The sequence below is a fragment of the Diorhabda carinulata genome, chromosome 6 (genome assembly GCF_026250575.1).
Source record: "Diorhabda carinulata isolate Delta chromosome 6, icDioCari1.1, whole genome shotgun sequence".
NCBI classification, from domain to species: Eukaryota; Metazoa; Arthropoda; class Insecta; order Coleoptera; family Chrysomelidae; genus Diorhabda; species Diorhabda carinulata.
Genome location: NC_079465.1, coordinates 20,481,967 through 20,506,236, shown reverse-complemented (window position 1 = coordinate 20,506,236; position 24,270 = coordinate 20,481,967). Strand labels below are relative to the sequence as shown.

At 34.5% G+C, this 24,270-nt stretch overlaps 1 protein-coding gene across 1 annotated transcript; it reads left to right on the top strand.

The window, feature by feature from the left end:
• Positions 1 to 245: 245 nt before the first annotated feature.
• LOC130895079 (putative nuclease HARBI1) lies at positions 246 to 1,298 on the top strand. The gene is made up of 2 exons (XM_057802199.1): positions 246 to 571; positions 873 to 1,298. The coding sequence occupies exons 1-2, from the start codon at positions 461 to 463 to the stop codon at positions 1,197 to 1,199; spliced, it is 438 nt and encodes a 145-aa protein (XP_057658182.1). The 5' UTR covers positions 246 to 460; the 3' UTR covers positions 1,200 to 1,298.
• Positions 1,299 to 24,270: the final 22,972 nt, after the last annotated feature.

The window sequence follows — 24,270 nt, the reverse complement described above, 5'->3', positions numbered from 1 at the left end:
TAACCTCACTTTATTGTTTTCTAAATAAATTTTTGGGTAATGGAAGGAGATAGTGATTTTTCTAATGTTTCTGAATTTTCTAGTGAAAGTGATGATGAAGAATTCTTGGATGATATTATTGAGTTAAGACAAAACAATGAAAATTACCTATGTATAATAGTGCCTCAATATAGTGATCAAGTTTTTATGGAACATTTTCGAATGCGTAGAAATGTTGTTGAACTATTAGCAGTAAGTTTCGAAGCAAGTGAATACTATAAGTACCATTCTGGCCAAAATGGCAAAATTAGTGCTCGGGATCAACTTCTTATATTTCTCTGGTATATTGGCCATCAAACTGCTAGTTTTCGAGATGTAGCAGATAGGTTTGATGTTTCAAAAAGTAGTTTGGAGAGAATAATAATACGAATAACATATTTCTTAAGCAATATGTCTAAAAATATAATAAAATGGCCAAATAATGAGGAAAAAGTTAATATCGAGAGACAGAGATGGAAGTCACATTAAAATAGACAAACCATGTGTAGATCCAGAATCATACATAAACCGGAAAGGATTTTACTCTATTCATGTAATTATTATCCTTAGTATTGAATTTACTGTATGAACCCTTACTTCATGGAATCTATTCATCTTATTTTTTCAAATGGAACTAACTGTTTCTAATTTACTCCACTATATATTTAAAAACTTATGAAAATTGTGAGATATTTGACAATTGTTTCGATAACTAATATATTATCATCATCAAAGTATCTCACAATTTTCATAATTATTTAAATATTTAGTGGAGTCAATTAGAAACAGTTAGTTTCATCTGAAAAAATCCTATAGAATACTAGGTATTGAACTTTATTTTAATTTTCTTTCAGATGCAGGTTGTCTGTGGTCATAAAATGGAAATAAGAGATATATTTGTTGGATTTCCGGGATCTGTTCACGATAGCCGGGTCTTCAAGAGGTCCTCGCTTTCAAGAACACTGCAGCAAAAATGTAGAGATATGTATATTATTGGAGATAGTGGCTATCCTCTTCAGAGACACCTATTAACACCTTTTAAAAATAGGGGACGTCTTACTAGACGTCAGATGAATTATAATACTGTTTTGTCACGCAATAGATACATTATCGAGCATTGTTTTGGTAGACTCAAACAAAAATTCAGACAATTATACCACTTAAAAGTGAGAAACAATTGACTTATGACACATATGATACGTGTTAGTTGTGTTTTACATAATATATCTTTGAATGATGAATTTATTATGCATGAAAACAACCATATTCAACAAGAATTTGCAGAGAATGTACCCGAAGGTGATGACATAGATTCTGAAGATGAAAATCCTGATGTAAACGCTGTACATATTCGAAATAATGTAATGGATATGCTAGGATGAATGAATAAAATGAAATTTTAAAATAAATCTTTATTAGTAAACTCTGAATAACAATCATTAATTCAAAAATAAAAACTGGTTTCTTCTTAGACTAACAAAACACAAACAATAAGTACATACCATACAAAAAAAAATAACATACAAAAATAATTATTTAACTAAATCATTTTTAAAACTCTAGTACTGAAACCTACTGTGAAAATTCTGAAGGCATGATAATGCCACTCTATTTTAGAAAATCATATCTTTTCTCTATCAAATAATTTCTTCTCGTCATTTGTTGAAGTTTATCTTTTTCTACTTCTAGTTTTTCAGATTCTATCTTCAACTTCTTTTCATAATATTCTTTTTTCTCTTCCCTAATTCTTTCTAATACAAAGTTTTTCCTTTTTAATGTAGACTTTCTATTTATTGTTTTTGGCGTTTGATTTATTTCAGTATTTTGATTTTGTTCATTTTTACTAAATATCTCTTCAGTCTGATTACTCTCATTAATATTATTTTCTATTGTATCACTCTCCAATAGTACTTCGGGGTACACATTCTTCTTTTTTTCAAAAATTTTGTTCATTTCTTGTGCAAATTCAAAAACTTTCCTTCCTCGTCCGGTTTTTTTGTTATTATCAATATAGGCTTTATAGTTTCTTTCCAGTAGTACTTTCCAGCGATTTTCACAATTAATTGCGATTATATTTTCATTTGTAATTTGTTTCATCTCTGCTGCAATAATTTCCCATAATTTCTTCATATTTCTTATTTCAACAGTCCCAACTTTTTTTTTATATTTTGCATAGCAGTCAATTAAAATCCGTGTATTGTCACTGCTCCAATATTTGTAATCTTTGTGAGGTTCGATTTCCATAACTTCGAGACTGGAGTCTATTGGATTAATTATAATAAACTCCTGAAGTTCTAAAATTATTAAGTAAATCATCAAACGTCTAATATATTTGAATCCAAAACTTACCTTCCATTTTTTTCAAATAAGGCACTTTTCTAACCGATGATTTTAATTTTTATTAAAAGTTTTAAATTATTTCATTAATTTCTAGGTTAGAATAAACAAACCACCGTCAATTGTGGTTCCCATTCGTTCCATGGTCGTTCCAACAGTAGGCAAGTCGATTCTGGAACTATAAGTTATCGCATGAATTCTAAGTAATTCTGAATCAAGTTCTGAATTCCTGAGAACTTTCTGTTGGAACAAACCCATAGTTTTCTCCGCTTACAGAACGAGTAGCGCTTTCAAAAGGGCGCAGAATTTTGCATATATCTTTCATTATACCCCATTCTGCCATTGAGATTGTTGGTAAATTTGCATCAAGTAGAGCAATTGTTGAACGCAGTGGAACTTCCAAATCTATAAATCTCTCGAATATATAAAATGTGGAGTTCCATCTGGTGACCACATCTTGAAGTATTTTTTTTGGAACTTGAATTCCAGAATTTTTCTGGATTTCATTCAATTTAGCAGTAGCCTTGGAACTTCGTTTGAAATGACTCACTATATTTCTAAGTTTATCCAAAATAGGTTTTATTGTGGGTAATTTGAGAGCATCTTGAACAACGAGATTCAAAGTGTGAGCATAACAACCTAAAAACTTCCATCCGGTGCTGTTAATGGCCCCTTTAACATTAGATGCATTATCCGATACAGCTAGTATAACTTTTTTTTCTAATCCCCAATGTCTCGTAACTTCGATAAGTTCTCTGGTTAAGTTTTCGATAGTATGACTCTCATAAAAAACTGCACACTTCAAAAGTGCCGAATGTATCTCAAACTCTTCATCTATAAAATGCACAGTTATAGCCATAAAACTGTCATTATTCAATGATGTCCAACAATCAGTAGTCAGACAAACAAAGGGATCTATTTTTTTTTTAGTATTTCACTCAAACTAATTTGACACTTTTCATACAAATTCGGAATCATTGTTTTTGATATTAGTTGTCTGGTAGGTAATTCATAACTTGAATTCAAAGCTTTCACGAAAAGTCTGAAACCCTTATCTTCGACTATTCTGTACGGCTGATAATCCAAATAAAACAATTTGACAAATTCATTATCAATCTTTCTTTTTACGGGTACGGTAAGTTTCCTCGGTATGTAATTGTCAATTTTATTATTTTGCCGTGTTTGTTCTATTTTTCTTCGTGTAATTGTTTCCATACAAGAAGAGGAAGTTGATTGTGCTGACACTGCTGACTCTATTGACACGCCATCGTCATCTTGAAGAGACACCAGAGACTCGCCCTATAAAGTTTAAATAATTGTTGACTACTCATGCATTTACTATATTATTGAAATTCGGAATATTATTCGATATTCCAATACCATAAATATGCAATATATAACTTACTGGTAGCAGCGTTCGTTTTGTAGAAGTTATTCCGGTATCTTCATGATCTGTATCCAGTACTTTATTTTCTGTCTCATCTGAATTGACATTGCTAATAGTGTTAGAAGATACAGGAATTTTTACGGTAGGATGTTTTCTTTGAAAATGCTTCCTCAAATTTGAAACAGATGATTTATACGAAAGTTTTTGTTTGCATAAATCACAAATTGCAATCTGTTTCTCGTTTTGAACTACCGAGAAAAAATTCCACACAACACTTGACTTCCTATTCTGGACATTCATTTATCGAATGATAACAACAATTACCTACTGATATAACTTGATGATAGCTTCAACGTTCAACGGCTTCAAGACATAAATGCAAAACTAATGAGACTTCGCCACCGTTGGATGTGAACCAAATCGGGAATCCACCTATAAACGATGATTATCGAAATACGCGCGAGAGTATTTCATATTTCATAATCTACAGACTCCTGGCAACTTCTCGTACGCATGGTACGGCGGCAACAAAGAGTATTTTTGTGGTTTCGAGTCCGAAAAGTACGATACGAAACGAGTCAGGCGGGAGCGAATCGTTCATGGAACAGGTATCTGTCACAGGTATGACTTAGTAACTGGAACGGAACGTACCTGTTACTAGAAAATACTGGTTTTTAACATCTCTATACTAGTTGCCATGTTTTGATAACTACACAGGGTCAGAATGACCCAATGGTAGTACTTAAGGGTTAATTTGGGCAGGCCATTGTTCACCTTCAAACCAACAGAACTCGTAGCTGGAAGCGTCTTTTTTCCAACCACATTCAGCAGGTTTCAGTTCCGTTGGAATTTTCTGACCAGCATTTCCCCACACGGTAGCAATATAATGAGCTCTTAAAAAGTGTTGTTAGAGTTCTTTGTGGCAAGGTGGCATCATTGTAGAATCAATATTTTTTTAATTTAATTTTGCGAAACATTCTTCTGTATTTTTAAAATCAAATTTTTTCATGAATAAAGAATAACGTGCTGAATCAACGGTCATTATACTCTTGCCCAGGGAATAAAGGCAACAAACGTTTGTTTGTTGCCTTTTGAACTGCGGCAAATACCTTCTCGCGGTCCATTTTCATACCAGCCATGTTAGCAAATGCGATTTGAAATGATTCTGACTTAGATAATAGAGAGTACGGTCTTTTTTCGCTTTTCTATAGAACGACTGATTATAATCACAGCCAGTAAAAGCATGAAATGCCGGAAGTGCTTTACATAGCTGTCCTTCTAATTCAGCATATATGCGAGTTATATTGATAAGTCTGATATTATCAGAAACACCGAATAATAAATTAATTTGCAATTCATTCTTTATTTTATGCATATTTCCCAGTAAAATAATGAAAATGTCAGTATCATCGCATTTGATTATAACCTTCCCATTTTCTTCCTGACTACAAGCAGTATTAATTACACGGGTCAACATGAAATTTGACTTTGATTGCAAAGCATTAAATTTCGGTAGTTTAGATCGTAATAAGACGGAAAAAAAATATATGGCATGAAAAACTTTGCTTTTGTGCTTAGAAGACTGATTGAACGAAATTTTTAAAAATCTCGGATTTTAATTTTTGATTGAAAATAAAACTATTGAAATAAAAATTTTTATTATTTTTATTAAGTTTTACTATCAAATTAGATTACAGAAAAGTGGAAAATAACTTAAAAGTGCACACTTTTACTTTTTCTTTTATGTTCATAGCTACTTTCTCTCAATAAACCCCAAATATAGTCGCCCATCATGTTTTCATTGTATTGGCCTTGATAGCGTTGTTCAAAATTCATGATGTCCTGATGGAAACGTTCTCCTTGCTCTTCGGAATAGGCTCCCATATTGTTTTTAAATTTATCCAAATGAGCATGCAGCATATGTACTTTTAATGACATCCTGCAGCCCATGGCCTTAAAATTTGTAAGCATATCCTCAACCAATTTTTCGTAGTTTTCAGCTTTATTATTTCCTAAAAATCCAGAAACTACTGCTTTAAAACTGTTCCAACTTGCTTTTTGAGTACGATTCAGCAACGTTGGAAATTTTTCATCGGCGAAAATCTGTCTTATTTGCGGACCAACAAAAACCCCAGCTTTAACCTTTGCTTCCGATAACTTCGGAAAAAATTTTTTTAAGTATCCAAAAGCTTCTGAAGTTTCATCCAGTTTTTTAACAAATTGTTTCATCAACCCTAACTTAATGTGCAAAGGCGGCATTAACACTTTTTCCGCTTCAACAATCGGCTCAAATTTGACGTTCTGTTTTCCGACACACAATTCTGCTCTTACAGGCCATGACCGTTGAATATAGTGTTTAGAATCCGCTCTGCTATCCCACAAGCACAAATAACACGGATACTTTGTATATCCACCCTGTAGCCCCATTAAAAATCCCACCATTTTAAAATCTCCAATCAGCTCCCAGTTATACTCACGATACTTTACAGATTCAAGCAAAATTTTGACACTTCCATAATTTTCTTTAAGATGTACTGAGTGAGCAATTGGAAGAGACGGAAATTTATTTCCGTTGTGCAATAGAACTGCTTTTAAACTTTTTGTAGAGCTGTCAATGAATAAACGCCATTCGCTAGGGACACAGGGTATGCCAATTGCTTCAAACATACCTTTAATGTCATTACAAAAACAAAGTCCATCTTCCTTCGTGAAAAACGTTGCAAACATTTCATGCCTAGTCCGCTGATCCGTGATCTTAACATCATCAAGCAAATTCCACTGTTTTAACCGAGAGCCTAGAAGCTCTGCTTTATTTTTTGGCAAATTTAAATCTCTAATTAGATCGTTAAAATCTTCTGAAGTAATGAGATAGTGTTTTGGTTGTTCAGGTGTAGGCAAAAACTCCTTATCGGAATTACTTTTATAAAAACTAAAAGATGAGCTACTTTTCTGCGATAATTTTTTTGGTGGCTCAGGTACTGGTCGTGTCAGGTCGTGAACAATTGGAGCAGAAGAAGATTCGAGGTCAGGATATTCAATAGGTTTTGCATTTTTACCTCTACGTCTTTTACTCGGATTCACCATACAAAAGTAGCAGTCAGTAATATGGTCTTTTGGTTCTCGCCAAATCCTTTGTATTGCAAATTTCATAGACCTTTTCTCACCTCGATACCAACCTAAAAATATAAAAATAAAAATTAATATGTCTATTATTTTGGATTCATCGCTTAATTAAATAAAAATTGCTTACCTTCCAAACACCTTTTACAATAACTACAAGCAACATGTGGAGCCCATGGCTTATCTTGATTCCGTACAGGACAGTCAAAATATGCTTCATAGGCTTCACAGAGAACGTGAGATGTCTTTAGTTCATATTTCACGTCTCGAACTTTAATAAATTGACCACATATAAAACAAAATGCATCAGCATCGTATTTGCACTTTCGTGACGACATTTTAAGTTATTCTGGGCTTGTACATAACACCCGATGGTTGTTTATCACTCGGGTGCCATCTAGCGGCACAGTGTAAACGTTAATACCCCACTCTCACCGCGCGGTCTTTTTAAAAATATTAAAATCAATTAAAATTTATGAAAAAATTGAAAAATGAGTATTATTATTATAACTATCACAAAAGCAAACTTTATACCGAAAAAAGGTATTTTCTTTTCGTTTTTGTGCATAACTAACTGGAAAATAATAGTATAAAACAAAGAACGAAATTTTTTTTGTAGAGTCGTGTTATTGTTGTATCAGCTTCTTCATGCCTAGGTGCCGTAAACAAAACATTTATTGAGTGTTCAACTGATTTTTCACCAGTACTTGCAGTGACTTGCTTGAAGTCATGACATTCATCATAATTAAAGAAATAGAGGGGTTACGAGCCCTTGCGCGCTTGCACGTCATAAAGAAAATGGCTTCTCTTTGTGTAACGAATTTTAGTATTATTCCGTGACATTATATTGCATGCCTTTGTAATAAAACGTAGTTGGAACAAAGTTAAGCTATAATCATTGATGGCATGCAATTCGCAACAGCCGACGGGGCTCAAAGAGTTACGTAGAAATGAAAAAAAAAATAGCACATTTCCGTGTTTACAAATTGCATGCCGTTGTAAAAAATTCGTTTTTTTCATCTCAAAAATACTCTACGAAAATTGGCATGGCAAAATGTTGTGAAAATTCAATACGACTTTTCCGTGATTTCAAACTGCATGCCATTTGTACAATACTTAATTTTTATAATTTATTGACATTAGCAAATTTGGCATGCACTACAGGAAGTTGTAAAGTAGTGGCATGCATGACGAAAATTGCAAAAAACACTGTTGTAATTTCAGTGACTTTATTTTTCATTAAAAAACATTTTAAGTTGATAAAAAAATGGCACGCGTATTACAGAAGCCTGGCATAAAAATAAGGAACATTTCCCTGTTTTTTTTTGCATGCCTTTTTGTACATTGTCTGTAAATATTATTTTAAACTTCAATAACAAATGGCATGCATGTTTATTGATAAAAAATTACTTAAATAAACAAAAAAACCGCTGCCAATTCATTGGTAAGTGGCTTTCTTCCAAAAACTTTTTATTTGCAAAACTGTACACTTGTATTAAAACTACGGAAGATGAATCAGTATGTTTCTCCAATGTCGGATTCACAATCACTATCATCGTCATCAGTTTCATCCTCGACATCTTCAAAATTAGGTGTTCTTACTAATTCATTATCCGTATCTGTTTATTCTGGATCTATCAAAATTAAATAATCATTTGATTTTTAATTATCAATTTTATCAATGGGGAGAAATACCTCAAGCTCCCTAGCGAGGCGCGCGAGCGTTAAATTCTATTGTTTTCAACTCACGGGATTTTTTCTAGTTGACGTATTTTCCACCTATTTGTTATGAATAAAAAAATAAAATACCTTCAATTATTTCTTGAATATTTGAAGGTACGTCCTCGCCCTCGAACCACTGGAAGGAATACATGTCATCTTCTAGTTTCCAGCCGAATTCCAGAATATTTAGAGTTTCATTGGGCACTGGAGAAAAGGCATTTTTCCACATGTGTCCAATGTATAAAGCTCGAAGTAATTGCAGCTTGAGTTCACGCTTACAAGGTGGTAATTTTTGTTTGAACTCGTCCGTGGGCTCGATGTTAGTAGTATATGTCGAGCAGAATATTTTTAATCGAGCTTCATCGACATTCGAGCAATTTTTTACCCCATTTTTTATTGTAGCGTACATTTTGCAGACAAAATCTTCGTGCGTGTCAAAAGCATTTTCATAATTGTCGCTTCGTGGATCTTGTAAGGTATATTTATGTATATATACTTCTGTATACACATGTACACATATATGCGGAAAAAAGTAAATAGCTAAAATAACTAGCTAAAACGTGGGTTAATGAAGAAGTTTTCATTTTTTTTGGTTAAATTATAAAAATTTAAGTAAAATAAAACAAACACGTGAAAGAATTAATAAAATATCTCAAGAAATTAAAATGTTATGGGACTTTGAAGTTGCGCTTGCAAGAATAATTCTGTTACACGGGGCGCTCCATCGTGTGACGTCATTTGACCTAGACGACGCAGCACGTATTCGCTGAGTACGTACGAATGTATTGTTGTGTAGTTGCTTGCGCCGTTCGATTCGCATTTTGTTTATTACCCGATGGCAGAAGTTAAAAAAAATGTATTGTTCCTATGTGTCAAAGCACAACAGTTAAAAATCCCAATAAATTTTTTTTCGTGTACCAAATAATATAACAGCAAAGAAAAAGTGGTGTAAGGTAATGAAGCGTGATTTAATTGGCCCTAAAAGCATTAAATATGTGTGTGAAGATCATTTTGATGTAAGTAACTATTAATAATACAACAATGTACACTTAAATATAACAAAAAATAACTGGAGTTGTGGATATAATTTTATTAATTAAAGCTTTTTGGATTGACATGATTTGCATAGAAAATGCTCTACATATCAGTAGCACAGAGGTAAACCGTCGCATCTCCATTATAGAGAGTTTTGAGAAATTAACGAAAATAGTTTTTATTTCGTCTATTAAAAAAATTGCCGAAAATTGAAAAATAGCAGGAATTCCTACTCTTGCACTCCGTATCAATATGCTCTGCATGACAAAAAGAAGTATTCATTGTTTCCAAAACCCATACCTGAACTTGATTTTGTGGACTTACGACTATTTTCTTCAACGTCAAATAGCAGGTAAAGGGTAGTTACTACTCCTCATTTAATTTGAAAAATCATATTTTTAAACTGAAATTTTATTCAAATACACAAAAAGAAACATGAACTGAATGCCAAGCTTAAAAAGACAAAACAGTTAAATTTATTCGTCATCGTCTTGCCCATCTTTTGATGCTACCGGAATATTTCTGTAGTAGTCATGAAAGGTGGTCGGGACCCACTTGAGAAGTGTAATTAAGTGATCTTTCTTCTTTTTGTTGACCCCCTTTGGACTATTTCTTATGGCAGTTGTCAGGTAGTTTCATCACCTGTCTAACAGATCTTGCAAAATTAACAGTTTTGAAGGTTTCTTGGTCGAATTTTGTTTTATAATAAATAATGGATGGTGACTCAACACGTGCCTCCAACCAAACAACTGCAGATATTAGAAAATTTTCTTTGTCCGTATTTTGTTTCCTGCTTGTGAAGGGTGCTCCGCGGGAGTTATACAAAACTTTTAGCTAGGACAGTTGTCGGACCATATTATTAAATTTTCGGTTCCACTTTCAGCAATAACATTGTCTGCCCATTTTAACAGCGCCGAAGCAACTTCAATCCCTCCTCTTCCAGCTTTGGACTCGTCCCAAGTTATACAGTAGGATTTCTTATCGGTAGCATCGTATATCGTGTGATTGAGTGTCCACAATTTTAGCAAATAGAAGCTTTGACAATTCGACAGATATGGAGTAGGTAAACATTTTTGAAGGTCTAACATTATTACCTTGGTTTTTTCAAGGCCCCTACTCATTTCTTTATCTCGCTTTTTTTCTTGGTACCGTCTTTCGGCTTCGTCAAGGTGAGCACGGTAAGCGTGTTGAGCTTCTTGCTTATCTTTTTCGTCAAGAGAGTTGTCTTTAAGTTTCAAAACAAAACTGTCACAAGTATCACAGGTGTCACTGGAAGGTTTCTTAAATCCTAGATTGAATTCATTATCAAAGACACGCTTGTAAGCCCAATGCTTCACGACTTCATTCTGTGGAACATTATCTTCTACACACTTTTGTTTGTAAAATTGGTAAAGCCTCTCTGTATTTAGGTCACTTCCCAAATAGCTTTTAGCACTTTTCTCGCGGCTGTAGTGACTCTGATACAAAGGAAATGCCCTGATATGAGATCTAACTCTGTTGAGGACATTTTCCTGAAGTTTGTTTGAAGGTACGTGTCGACCTCTCATATCACGTGCAGCAAAACCCCCCAGAGTTCCCTTTTTCAATGACGTTCTTACTACAGTTTCTGAGATTCCTAATGTATTTAGGAAAAACACTTTGCAGACTTCTATTCGTGACCCATTTACATCAAAGTAGTAGGAAATTGTTTGCTTCCTTTGACCATTCCTGCTGCCGTCTTTCGATTTTACTCAATTCGGGGGCTTACTGCTGACATGTGATATTATAAATTGCCGCTTTACATCCCAGTTTTTTGATGCGTCTCAGTAACTGTGGAATATTTAGTTTCGTACATCTTGTTTAATTTTTTCTGAACACTTTTTCTTGCAGGGCCCGCATGCTTGTTTCATGGATTTTGCACATATTAACTTGCCTGTTTTAGAAATATGCTCTTTTCCAGATAACGTCTTCACTGTTCTCTTGGTTGCTTTCCATTGGTCGATATTTCTTAGTTGTTTCCTAATCTCCTTTTTTGCAGTCGGGTTTGCAGCACCATGTAGATTTTCGACATTCTCTTGTTCACTTTCCAAATTTTGGATTGAGGCTTGTTCTGTTTCAGATTCTGAACTTGGAACGTAGTCAGGATCCGCGTCGCTGTCATCACCAAGATAAGCTTCCCCAATCCCATCGTAATCATCAATAGCTGCTGGAGTCGTTTTACTTGTATTTTCTTCCATTTGTTTGAGGTGTGAGTCAGTAGAACTGCTAGAAGAATGGCCTAGTTCTGCAACTATGCTTGAGAGAGGCAAATTCTCCTCAGATTCGGTTTCGGAAATGGACATATCTTCTGGGTTGCTTAATTCTGTACAGTTATTTCTAAAGTTCGAAGCCACTGCTTCTAAATTCTTCGAAATTTCAAACTCAGTTTGAGATTCCCTTTGTTTCAAAGTGCCTTCGAGTACTACTTCTCTATTTTGCGTTTGTTCTAAGGGAAAAGATTCAGGTTGAATTTCAAGGCGAGAATTAAGCATAAAATCATAATTTGCGGTTTCAGACACAGTATCAAAAATTTCTACAATTTCCGTGACGTTTTTTACAACAGCTTCATCTGATGTGTTTTCTGAAACAAAGTTTACAGATACCTAAATAGCCGTATCTTCAAAGTACATGGTCAGTGAGAGAATCATTTCTCTTTTATTCGTAAGTTTATATGAAAATTTGACTTACCGTATGTGATATTATCTTTCCTTGCATTGTCGACACTTTTTGCTATATTTTTTCCAACTGGGACAGATTCATTAGTTGTGGTTTCTGAAATGAAGCTTAGAGGTAAACAGTCGTATCTCCAAATTGATTAATTACTGAGGGCATCATTTTTTCTTGTAACAGACAATCAAAAAATGTGTTCTTGTATAATGTTCACATTTGTCACAAGCGTTCATTTAGTATTAGAATATAACAATACATTACTTTGCCCAGGATTTTTAAAATTATAACCTCAAAACGTACCATGTTTTCATGTTAATTTAAGCTATCAGTGAAAATTTCACACACCGTATCTGTCATTACCTTTTCTTACATTTTCCAAAGCCAGCTGCACAAGGTTTCTGCTTCTGCTCGTCATTATTAGTAGTTCTAAACAGGTGGAAAACACTGAAGAATGGAGATACGATCATTTACCACTACTGAAATCTAGCTTCAGATTCATGCGCAGTACCGCTCGGTGGAGTTACTATTATTTACTTCCGTGGGTACAGGAGATACTACAGTTTCTACCTCGAATATCTCATATACTAAATGTATTGATACTTACGATCTTTTGCCGTTAGAAAAAAGAAAATTTTGTTTGCGGTAAAGTGTAGTGAACTCAAATTTGGCTAAACGTGGAGAATCGACGGTTTACCTCTGTGCTACTGATATAGATTGTGTTTTTTAAGGCATCGGTAATGGTAAATTCGAATACACTTTTCACATTTGATGGCAAAATTGGAAATTGTAGAATTGGAACAGCATATATAACATAACCCTTTATTTACGATTTTATTGTTTTTTGGAGGACCTTGCTCTTGAGATGTTCCATCTTCAGATAAATTTTTTTCATCAACTTTAATTTTATCTGTTTTAATCTGATCAAAATTTTCTTTCACGTTTTCTTCTGTCTGTTTCGTGTACTCGTTATGTTCAAGTGCCGATGATAAATTTCTGATGTGTGTTTTCTTTTTTAACGCTTTTGCTTTTGAAGATTTGGTAGCAGCATTCAATTCTCTCTTCTTTTTGTTCTCTTCTTTCTTTTTTTCTTTTTCAATTTTTTCTTTTTGCTTGTCTTCTTGGATTTTTTTCCATCCGGTAGATGTAATGACAAAAGGTATTCTTTCGGTTTGGCTTTTACCTTTTCTCTCTGGCATCTGATGCCAAAACATATATTCTGCAATCGGTTTTGTTGGGGTGCCATTTCTTTGTTCCATGTTAGATGCTTCAAACTCACCTGAACAACTGGGAGATTGTAAAGATCGTTCAGAAATATTTTTGGACTCAATGTCATTGTGATTGTATTCATTGTCAAGTGAGTTGGATTCAGTATAGTCGTCTCGTCCTAGTGTTATATCCTCAAGAATTATAATTTTTTTGTTTAAACCAGCAGATGATGTAGATTGTTGACAGAAATCTGCGCTGATAATTGGCATTTTATATATTTGTTCTTCTGTAAATGGAAGTTGCTCTTGCAGTTGGGTAGGCTCTGCTAAATCTATATCATAAATTGTAACAGCAGAATCGTTTTTTTCATCATTATGGTAATCCTCGTGTGTATTATTTGTTAGCTTTTTAAAAATATTTACTAATAGCCCAAAGTCTTCATTTGAATTATATACGTTTGGAGATTGTGTTTTTGCCTTAATTTGCTCTAACTTTTCAACTCCGATTATTTCAACAAAGTCATCGTAAGTGACGCTGGAACAGCCCTCAACATTTTGTTGAATAGGTTGTTTAATATTAGTTGATTTGCCGAGACACTTAGAAAAATCTATTCTATTCACTTCCCACGGACACAAACCACAAGCTTCAAAGCCATTTGAAATAGAAGTGGTTTTTAGACTTGCTACAGCTTCTTTGAGAATAGGAGCAAAATGAACCTTATTTAACTGAATAAACGGGTTATTTCTCCTCCACTTTAAAACTGCTAATTTCCAAGCATTCTTTAAAGGTTTAAAACAAGAAACATCTGCCGGCTGTAGCAGTCTTGTGGCACTTGGGTATAAGGCGATAAGGATTATTTGTAGTTTGGAACATAAAGTGCTGAGTTCGTACGTCATGTGGGTTTTATGCCCATCCACAAACAAAATTATAGGAAATGTAACGTTTTGTTTAACAAGATGAGGATGAAGCACGTTTGAAATATATTCAAAAAATAGTTCCGACTTCATCCACCCGTTGTCACTAATTCCTAAGCCCCAATCGCCTGGCACGCTATTAACAATGTTACTAGGAAGTCTTTTGTACGGATAGATGACCATTGGCGGTGTGACAGCACCAGACGCTGCAAATGTAAACATCACCGTCAAATTAGCTTTAGCGAGTCCCTGATCTATCTGATAAACGTTTTTTGAGCCCCGGGGAGCAATGACTTTTTCTTCTTTAGGGCATAAAAGGAAACAAGTTTCGTCGTCATTGTACATCCTTTCCGGGTCGTTTAGAATTTCAAAATAGTTTTTCTCTTTCAAAGACTTTTCTATGCCATGAAACCAATTTCTAATGTCGTTTTCAGAAATAGCGCTGCTGGCTTTGGTGACTGCTTCCGGTGTTCGATTAACGAGGTTTGGGTGTCTGTTTAAAAATGCTTTGTACCAGTGTCTTCCTGGAGTATTGTCCTTAAATGGAGTTGGCCGAGGATTCAGGTCTAAAAACGTTTTCACAGATGCCTGCACATCGTTTTTTCGTCTGGGGAAACCCTTTCTATAGCTATCAATAATCCACTGCTCTAATGTATTTTCCTCTTCTTCTGTCAAGTAAGACGAAGGACCGTGGCGAATTTTCTCAAATTTTTCACTCAAGCGGTACTGTAGAGTTGGTCTAGGAATTCCATATTTCACAGCTGCTTGTTTTTTTGGCATCCCATTTTGAATGTCCACCAAAGCTTTTTGTATCAGATTTTTGTCGTATCCTTTGACATATTTGGATTTTTCTCTAACTTTCGGCATTGTAATCTATTAAAAAAGAAAAAAAATGTAGAATATAGTGAATATAAAATATCTTCAATATTCTTTATTATGCTTGTCAATTGTGATTGCTCAGGCATAAACAGCCATGTAAATCCAACTGGATTAGAGTATCCTAATTCATTCCTAAAATCTGCCATTTCTTGGGTTGATGCTGGTCTCGAAAAAGCCTGATAATTAGAAAATTTTGGTTTGTAGAGATCACTAATCCTCACAATTTTTTCTCCATCGCCAGTAGGTTTGCGCTGATTCCACACACAGGTTTTGTCAGTAACACTGACGTTGTTGTGTGCATGAAAACATACAGCTGCCATGTGATGGCATACTGCTTGTTCCCTGGGGCAGGAGCAGGTGGCATCCAATATACCATCCTCGTAATCAATGGAAACCTGAAAAATAACATGATTATGCAAAATAACAACGATCTTTTTGATATGACTTCAAAACTCACCTCAACATTATAAGTTCTATTCTTCATACTGGCTGTAACTTCACCTCGAAGTAGGGTAGGGGAAACAGCAGGATCGAAAATCATTTTTTTCACATTGCCACTGCTATAAGAGTTTTCACCTCTTTGTAGTTGGGCGATATTGTCCTTAAAAAAGGTTGCTATTACAGATAATGTTAAAACATGCGTTGATGACACTAGAACAAATAAATAATCAGTATTATTTAATTTGATATATTTCAATATTATTCCAATAGTATACATTAATCCAGTGAGCATAACCTAAAATATAGCTTTTAAAATGAGAAAATACTGTATTTTTTGTCAATTTAAATTATTATAACTATTTTTATTTTATCAATTGAATACGATTACTTACTTTTTAACAATTTTTTTCCTTTAATAACTCCTATAAAACGCTTAAGTAATCAAAAATCTAGACACAAATGGAAAATAGTATGGCTACCAGGTTTGTTTAGATACAAAGAATGTTTGTGACGTCACACTAATGCCGCGTATTAGGTCTCTTACCCTATGTACAATATTGATAAATTATCGAGCCTTTCTTGGATCATCTTTGTCCTTTTTTCATTTTTTAATATTTTTAATTTTGAAGAAGAACGTTCCGCTGAGCAATTTGTTATGATAAGCGATAAAAATATACGCAGGGCTGTTTCCACATTAGGGAAAGCTGATTCAATCTTATCATCATGTATTATTTTGCACGTGAGTTTGATGTAAACTTGTGGGAGCCGAATCACTGGGTCTGGAACTTATTTTACTTATAACATATGAAAGAAACTGTTGAATTTCTGTTATTAATTCGGTGTTAAGGTCTTCTGGATATGTGTTTACTAGATTTGTGCTGTGCTCACTGTATTCTGCAGTTTGATCGGAACACATAATCTTATCGGCATCGGGTATTTTATTTAAGAATGAGAATTTGTCTGCTGTTTCTTTGTATATTTTTCCTCTTTTTCGCATTTCTGCATTTAATTTATCAATGATGCTATAATAACACGTTATTTTGAATTGTTCTCTTGGGCTGAAACTTACTTCAGGAGTTGAACCATCATTGGGCATTTTCTTTCTTCGTCTTTGACGGCTGTCTTTATATTCCGCATTTGGTAGCTTTTCTTTTGCGCGGGCTTCGAAAGAATCAAAGCCGCACCTCAATTTTTCTAAAAAATTCACGAGTGATTCGTAGAGATTAGCGCAAGTCTCTAGAGTAACTTCTGGGTCTTGTAATACCTTGCTGACTTTTTGGAAGGTTTGCAAAATTTCGTCCCACATGACCAACATGAGTACGAACTCCAATTCTTGTAGTTTATTCGACAAATTAGCTGCTTCTCTTCTAGTTTCTCCTTTTTGCATGTCATCCACAGAAATGACGTCTAATGCATCTATAATTTTGTTATATGTCTGTGAAGTAGTTGATGTCGCTTTAGCGTGTGCTTCCCATCTCGTTTCTGATAAAGATTTCAAAACACTTTCATTACCCAAATGATCTGTTAATATGCGCCAACTTATGGTTGAACCAGAAAAAAAATTGTATAGATTTTGAACTAATGAAAAAAAATCCAACAATCCACGGCGCTTCGACCCACTAAATTGAGCGAATGGGCTGCGAATGGGATATATATTGCAAACGGATTCGCCTCTAGAATCTTCTACTGCATGCCATTGTAACGCCCAGACATATTTGAAGCATTGTCAAAAGACTGGCCTCTACATTTTGAAAAATCTAATCCACAATGTTCTTCAAGGTATTGAAGAGTCTGCTTTGCCAGTTCATCTCCTGTGTGATGCGTTTTCAACTCAATAAATGTAAGAAATCGCTCTACTGGCTGCCCATCTTTTATATAACGAATAACTACACTGAGCTGGTCCATGTGCGTCAAATCCGGCGTAGAATCTACTGAAAGACTGTAATATCTAGAATCTTCTGCGATATAATTGAGGCGTTTGGTTTCAAAACCAGTTACATCTATTAAAAAAATTTTTCAGGACTGATCAAAAAAGATTCAATTTAAAAAATTAATCAATTTAACAATTTTTTATCTTTCTCGTCGTTTTGCAAACAATTAACTTCAAACAAAATTTTTTGACATCTTTTCATCACCTGTTTTTTTTTAAATCTCATCCACCTGACTTTGATAAGAAAATAAAGTATGGAATAAATTCAATAATTTCTAATCCAAGAGATATTTTCAAAAACCCTCGGACACGTCAATTTTATTTTTCGACGAGGATTTTTTTTGAAGAAAAAATTAATATGCAGGGTGTTCTCAAAAAAGCTGGGCAGGTAGCAACTTTGTTTTTTTAAATAGACACCCCCAATTTTTTTACATTTTCGGATTCCTTGTAAAATTCTAAAATTTTCCATGTAACACTCCCTATACCTAACTTTAACCGTTTTGAAATTAGAGCGTGTTAAAAAAAAATTCGCCTCGATATTACATTAAGTCAAAGTAGGCCATGAGCAGCTGAAACAAGAGAAAAATTTGTACGAAATTAATAGCATCCACGGGTTTTCAGGTAACATTTTTTAAAAATTACGATTTTTACACATTTTAACTCTAATACCTAGTTTACATAATTTGATTTTAACAAATGTTGAAAATGTCTTCCATTTGTTAACCTAACCGATTAATAAATTCATTCTGGACACTATTAATGACTTGTGGTGTGATACGTCGCATTTCTTGAGTAATACGATTTTTTAATTCTTCCATATCTGCAGGTTTTGTTTTAAAAACTTTTCCTTTTATGTAACCCCACAGAAAAAAGTCTAAAGGGGTTAAGTCCGGGGACCTTGGAGCCCATTCGATCGCCCCCCTTCTTCCAATCCACCTAATCGGCAAAATTTGATCTAAATATACGCGAACTTGTGCATGGTAATGTGGCGGGGCGCCATCCTGTTGGAACCAAATGTTTACATTAGGTAAATCCTCTCCCGGATATAACGTTGCTAGGGCTGGTAGAACATCGTTATGTAAAAGCTGCAAATACCTTTCACCAGTTAAACTTCCTTCAATGAAAAAGAGCCCTAAAATACCCGCCCATACGTTAATTTTTTCCCTATACTGAGTATGGCCTTCGCGCATCCAATGCGGATTTACGTCCGACCAATAGTTTTGCGTGTTTACTTCTCCATTTAAATTAAACGTAGCCTCGTCCGAAAACACAATATTTTTCACAAAGTTTTCATTCTCAAGGCACATAGCTTGTAAACGTTCGCAGAACTCGAGACGTCTGTCATAATCGTCTTCATAAAGTTCTTGAAGGACTTGCATTTTGTAAGGGTGGTATTTGCTTTTATGTAATGTTTTTATCACTGCTGTTTTACTAACATTTAAATTCTGAGGCCAGTTCTCTAGTTGTAACATGCGGCCGTTCTTGGACACTTAATAAAACATGCTCTCAAGTCTTCCCCATAATGTTTTTTTAATAGAGCATCAACATCATCCAACTTTTGTTCGGATACATGAACACCGGTTGGAACCTCACAAAATGGAAGATTTTCCGAAAAATTTTTGCCCTTTTTGCACACACTTTTAGCGTGTCCAATGTCAGTTAGGTAATTCTTCTCGCCTCTGACAAGAATATTAGTTTTAGTACTGCTTCTTGTAAGGATAAACCGCTTGCATGGTTGGAATTTGAAGTGCCATTGACCAGGAGGTCGTGCATTTTACTCAATGCACTTTTCCAATTCGCAACTTTTCCAGCTAAGCTTATTGGGGTCCCTTGGTTTTTGAAGATATTGACATACTGCGACGGTTCGACAACAACATTTTTTGCTTTAATTTCTTTCTCGATTCTCCCAAACACTCTGTCTGGTGGAAGAAATGAATGGCCTACCATTGGAAACACAATTTCAACTTTTTTAACAGTTTCAGGAGCTATTTTTAAAAGCCAGTAGGCCATCATTCCTATGAATGTGGAATTCTTATTCTGCCCACCACACCCATCGCAAAATGCTCTCACTCTAGTTTTTTCTTCTGTTAAAGATGTGAAATTTAGTAAAACCTCATATATTGCTGAGGTAATTTCATTTGAGCTTTTCTTATGTTGGTTTTCGGTCCAGTTGTAAATATACAGGGCGTTTGGAAGGTGAGTAGCCATAGGAAAATGGTCGATAGGTGATGGTGTTGGCTACGTGTTGTAATGTTGGGCCATAACGAGGGGTAGAAATTAAACAGCGATTGAACTTCACCAGTTTTCTATTGTCTTAATAGTTTGGAATTACCTTTTTATAATTAATGATGACACATAATATTGGTTCATAATTACGATATAGTTTACCTACGTAGACAGTAAATTGCAATATCACCAAAACATAGGTGACCTGGTTATAAATAATTAACAGTTAGTGTACAGGGTGTATACATAGATATAGATATAAAAGAATAAAATAATTGACTTGAAGGGCACCACATCTCCCCCTTTTGGAAGAATGGACTTCATTTCGGCCGGTAAATGAAGAACATTCAGTCTCACGGAAAAAGAAATAAGAGAAATGTGTTGCTGATCACATTAGAAATATTCACTTATGATATAGGGATCCCTTTTTCTAAAACTAAATATTAAATCCCAAAAATAATTGCTACCCAAAAATACGTTTCCTATTCCTACTTAATAAATAGTACTTAATCTTAAATTACTTCCGAATCGCACACTATTTATATATTTATCTGTTCACTATATAACTGCACTCTGTTTTTATGCACTGTAATAATCTTATTGTCTCTAAGGTTTCTTAGATCACAGTTCACATTGTCGCAGCTAACGATTGAGAATGGGCCTTTATACCAAGGATCAAATTTTGATCTATTTTCGTTTGTTATCGTCACCAAATCGCCAGGGTTTAGGTTAAGATATTTTGAATTTTGATCGTATTCTATTTTACGTTTTTCTTTTGCATTAATTAGAAAATCTTTAGCTCTCTGATGGGAAATTTGTAAGCGGTGTCTAAGTTCTAGGTAGTAGTTGTCGGGGTTGTACAACGGGTCAATTTTGTCAGTCAGGGCGTTTGGCAGCTCAGCTCTCCTCCCGAAAACAAGTTCAAAGGGTGTATAGTCATGATATATACTGGGGGTCGTATTGTAACAGAAACTATAAAATTTTATCCATTTATCCCAGTCAGTGTGTGTATCGTTAACGTACATCCTATGATGTACCCGATGATTTCGTTCGCAGCCACCTATACTCTGGTGATGGTACGCGGTGGAAAATTTTTGTTCGATATTAAATAGTCTGCAAACTTGTTCTAACAATTCGTTTTTGTATTCCGTTCCCATATCAGTTCTTATCTCGCGCAAAAGACCGTAAATTAAAATCAAGTTTTCAACTATGGCCCTTGCGATAGTTAAGGCATCTTTATTGGGTACCGGTGTTATGACAACATATTTTGTCAATTCGCATTGAGCTGTAACCGCGTAACAATTTCCGTCTGATGTCTTAGGAAATGGTCCTATGGTGTCTATACACGTAATATCGAATGGCCGTTGGGGCGTCGGTGTGAGTACCATCGGTTCCCTATGGCCAATTTTACTTTTATTCATGTGACACTTTTGGCATGATTTGACATAGTTGGCTACGTCCTTAGACATATTTTTCCAACGAAACTTAGCTCTAATTTTCTTTAAGAATCACTTCTGCCCGCAATGACCACCAAGGAGTGGATGATCATGGTACTCTGCGACAATTTTTTCTTTTTCGGCTTTATTTGTGATAATTGTAGGTTCATCATATAGTACTATATTTAAATTTTTTAACATAGTTTCGCCCTTTTCTTTAAAATCATTAATTGTGCACATAGTAAATATAGGATCCTTAATTTTTAATTTTAATTTTTTAATGTTATTTTTGCTAGCTAGAATTTCAAGCTGAGACAACAATTTCCCTAAAGAAAAGTTGTCGTTAGCAAAATGTATTGTTTCTATAGCGCTGATTTTGTCCTTTTGACCCAGAATTACTCTAAGATAATCTGGCTTAATAGTAAATTTTAAATAAGGGATATTAATCGTTATAAAATTGTCGGTAGTTTGAAACACTTTTGGTCTATTATTTTGTGGGCTAGTTTTTTCAGAATGGTTGAATTTGTATCTGGAGTACGCTTTGTCATTGAACGAGTTATAGCGAAAATTTTTGTAGATGTGGCAGAGATGTTTTTAAGATCTTCGACGTGAATACGAGATAAGGCATCTGCGCCTACGTTATCTTTACCTTTAATGTATTCTACCTCAAAGTCGTACTCTTCTAAGTCTAGACGCATACGTGTTAATTTGGAAGAGGGATCTTTCATAGTAAATAAATAAACGAGTGGTTTATGGTCCGATCTTACTAAAAATTTATAGATAAAAAGATATGGCCTAAAATACTTAATTGCTCAGTGTATAGCAGCCAATTCTTTCTCAATTGTGGCCTTGTTAATTTCGCCTTTTGTAAAAGACCTCGATGCATAGGCGATTGGTAGTTCGACTCCATTAAAATTTTGTGAAAGAATTGCTCCACAGGCCTGTTTGGAGGCGTCCGTGGTTAAGATAAATTGTTTTCCAAAGTCGGGGTATTGCAGAATTTGAGGTTTTAAAAAGTAACTTTTTAGCTTTAAAAAGGAGTTTAGGCACTCTTCGGTCCAAACAAATTTCGAATTCTTTTTTATTAATTTGTTAAGTGGATCTGCTAACTCGGCAAAATTTTTAATAAAGCGACGATAATAATTTAAGAAGGCAATGAACCTTTTGACCTCATCGGCGTTTGTAGGTACTGGGTATTTGTTTATAATTTCGAATTTTGATTTGTCAGGTAAAATTCCATCGCTTGTAATAGTATGACCTAGATAAGAAACATTATTTTGAAAGAATTTACATTTGTTTGGGTTTAGCTTAAGACAATATTTTCTGCATAAATCAAAAACATTTTTCAAGTTACTAAGGTGATGACTTACAGAACAGCCTATTACAATGAGGTCATCCATGTAAAGGAAGGCTTTCTCTGGGGTTATTCCCGAAAATGCTATGCTCATCATACGAGCAAATGAGTTGGGAGACACCTTTAGACCGAAAGGTAATCTGGTAAATCTGAATGATCCCGCATTTGTACTAAATGAAGTTATGTCGCGCGAATTTTCTTGTATTGGAACTTGATGAAAACCGGCTTTTAAGTCTAAAGTGCTGAAATATTTTGCTCTTCCTAACTGATCTAGAATATCATATATCCTTGGTAAAGGAAACTTATCAGCCACTAATTTTTTATTGAGCAACCTGTAGTCCACAACTAGTCGCCATTTTTTTATCTCCGTTATCAGATCTTTTGAGCACTAGTAAAATGGGACTATTGTAATTGGAAATAGAGAGTTCGATAATAGAGTCTTTTAATATTTTTGATATTTGTTTATTTACCTCTGAAATTTGAGAGTTAGGCATTCTATAATTTTTAACATAAACTGGACTTTGGTCAGTTAATTTAAATTGCTGTTTCCAATGTCGCATTTAAGACTTTAACAAATGGGCTGCTCGGGACGCAATACTGCTGGCTATAAAAACTCCAGGGGCCAATTCTTGGTTTGAGATAACTACGTCCGATTTTAGATTACATAGTTGCTCTGCTTTTCTTATAACTTCGCAACGAGGTGGAATAATAAGAGTATCGTCATATGGGCTATTAAAAATTGGTAAAATTATTTGGTTATTATGAATTTGCACCGAAATAGTCCAATTTTCGTAATCTAGTATACATTTATATTTAATAATGAAGTCCTTTCCTAGTATACCATCTACAGGGATTGGAAAATCATTTTCAACTACATGAAAAATATGATATACCGAGAAGCCGTTAAGAAAAACTTTTGTACTGGTGGATGCAATGGAACTTATATAGCATTTGGTAACCCCTTTTATTCGGATGTTATTTGTCCTATTGACTATTTGCTTAGGTTTAATTTTGTCTCTTTTGAAGATAGATATGTCCGCCCCTGTGTCAATAAGCAAAGTAACATCACGGTTACCTGTCATTTGGGTTTTAATAACTACGAAATTAGAAAGTGAGAGGTCCACGTTAAATATATTTACTGATTCCCCAAGGGACCCTGTTGGGGAAATTCAATGTTTTCCTGCTGAAACCTAGAGTCGTCAGGTTCTCCTTCATATGCTCTAATATATCTACCGCCTGTTCCTCTCGCTTTTGAATAACTACGGTTAAATCTATTACTATTACTCCTAAAGTTTCTGCTATATTGGTATTGGTTGTTGTTAGTATAAGATTGATCGTCAGATTGTCTATTTTGATGGCCACGAAAACGACTATTATGCGAAACCCTTGAACTCCTACGATTATTGTTATAGTGTCCTGAAAACTGTCCCCTAAAATTTTGCCGTTCCATGTATAGAACACTAGCGTTATCTTGAACCTCTATTCCTACGAATTTAGTTAGTACTTCACGATTCTAACACTCGTAGGAAGTGCCTGCTTCCATTATTAATTTGACTTTTTCGGACCTAGTATTAGAT

Excerpts from the sequence above, each read along its gene's own strand:
- LOC130895079 (XM_057802199.1), top strand. The coding sequence starts at position 461 with ATGAGGAAAAAGTTAATATCGAGAGACAGAGATGGAAGTCACATTAAA. Across the intron at positions 572-872 it reads AAGGATTTTACTCTATTCAT|ATGCAGGTTGTCTGTGGTCA; the intron begins GTAATTATTATC and ends ATTTTCTTTCAG.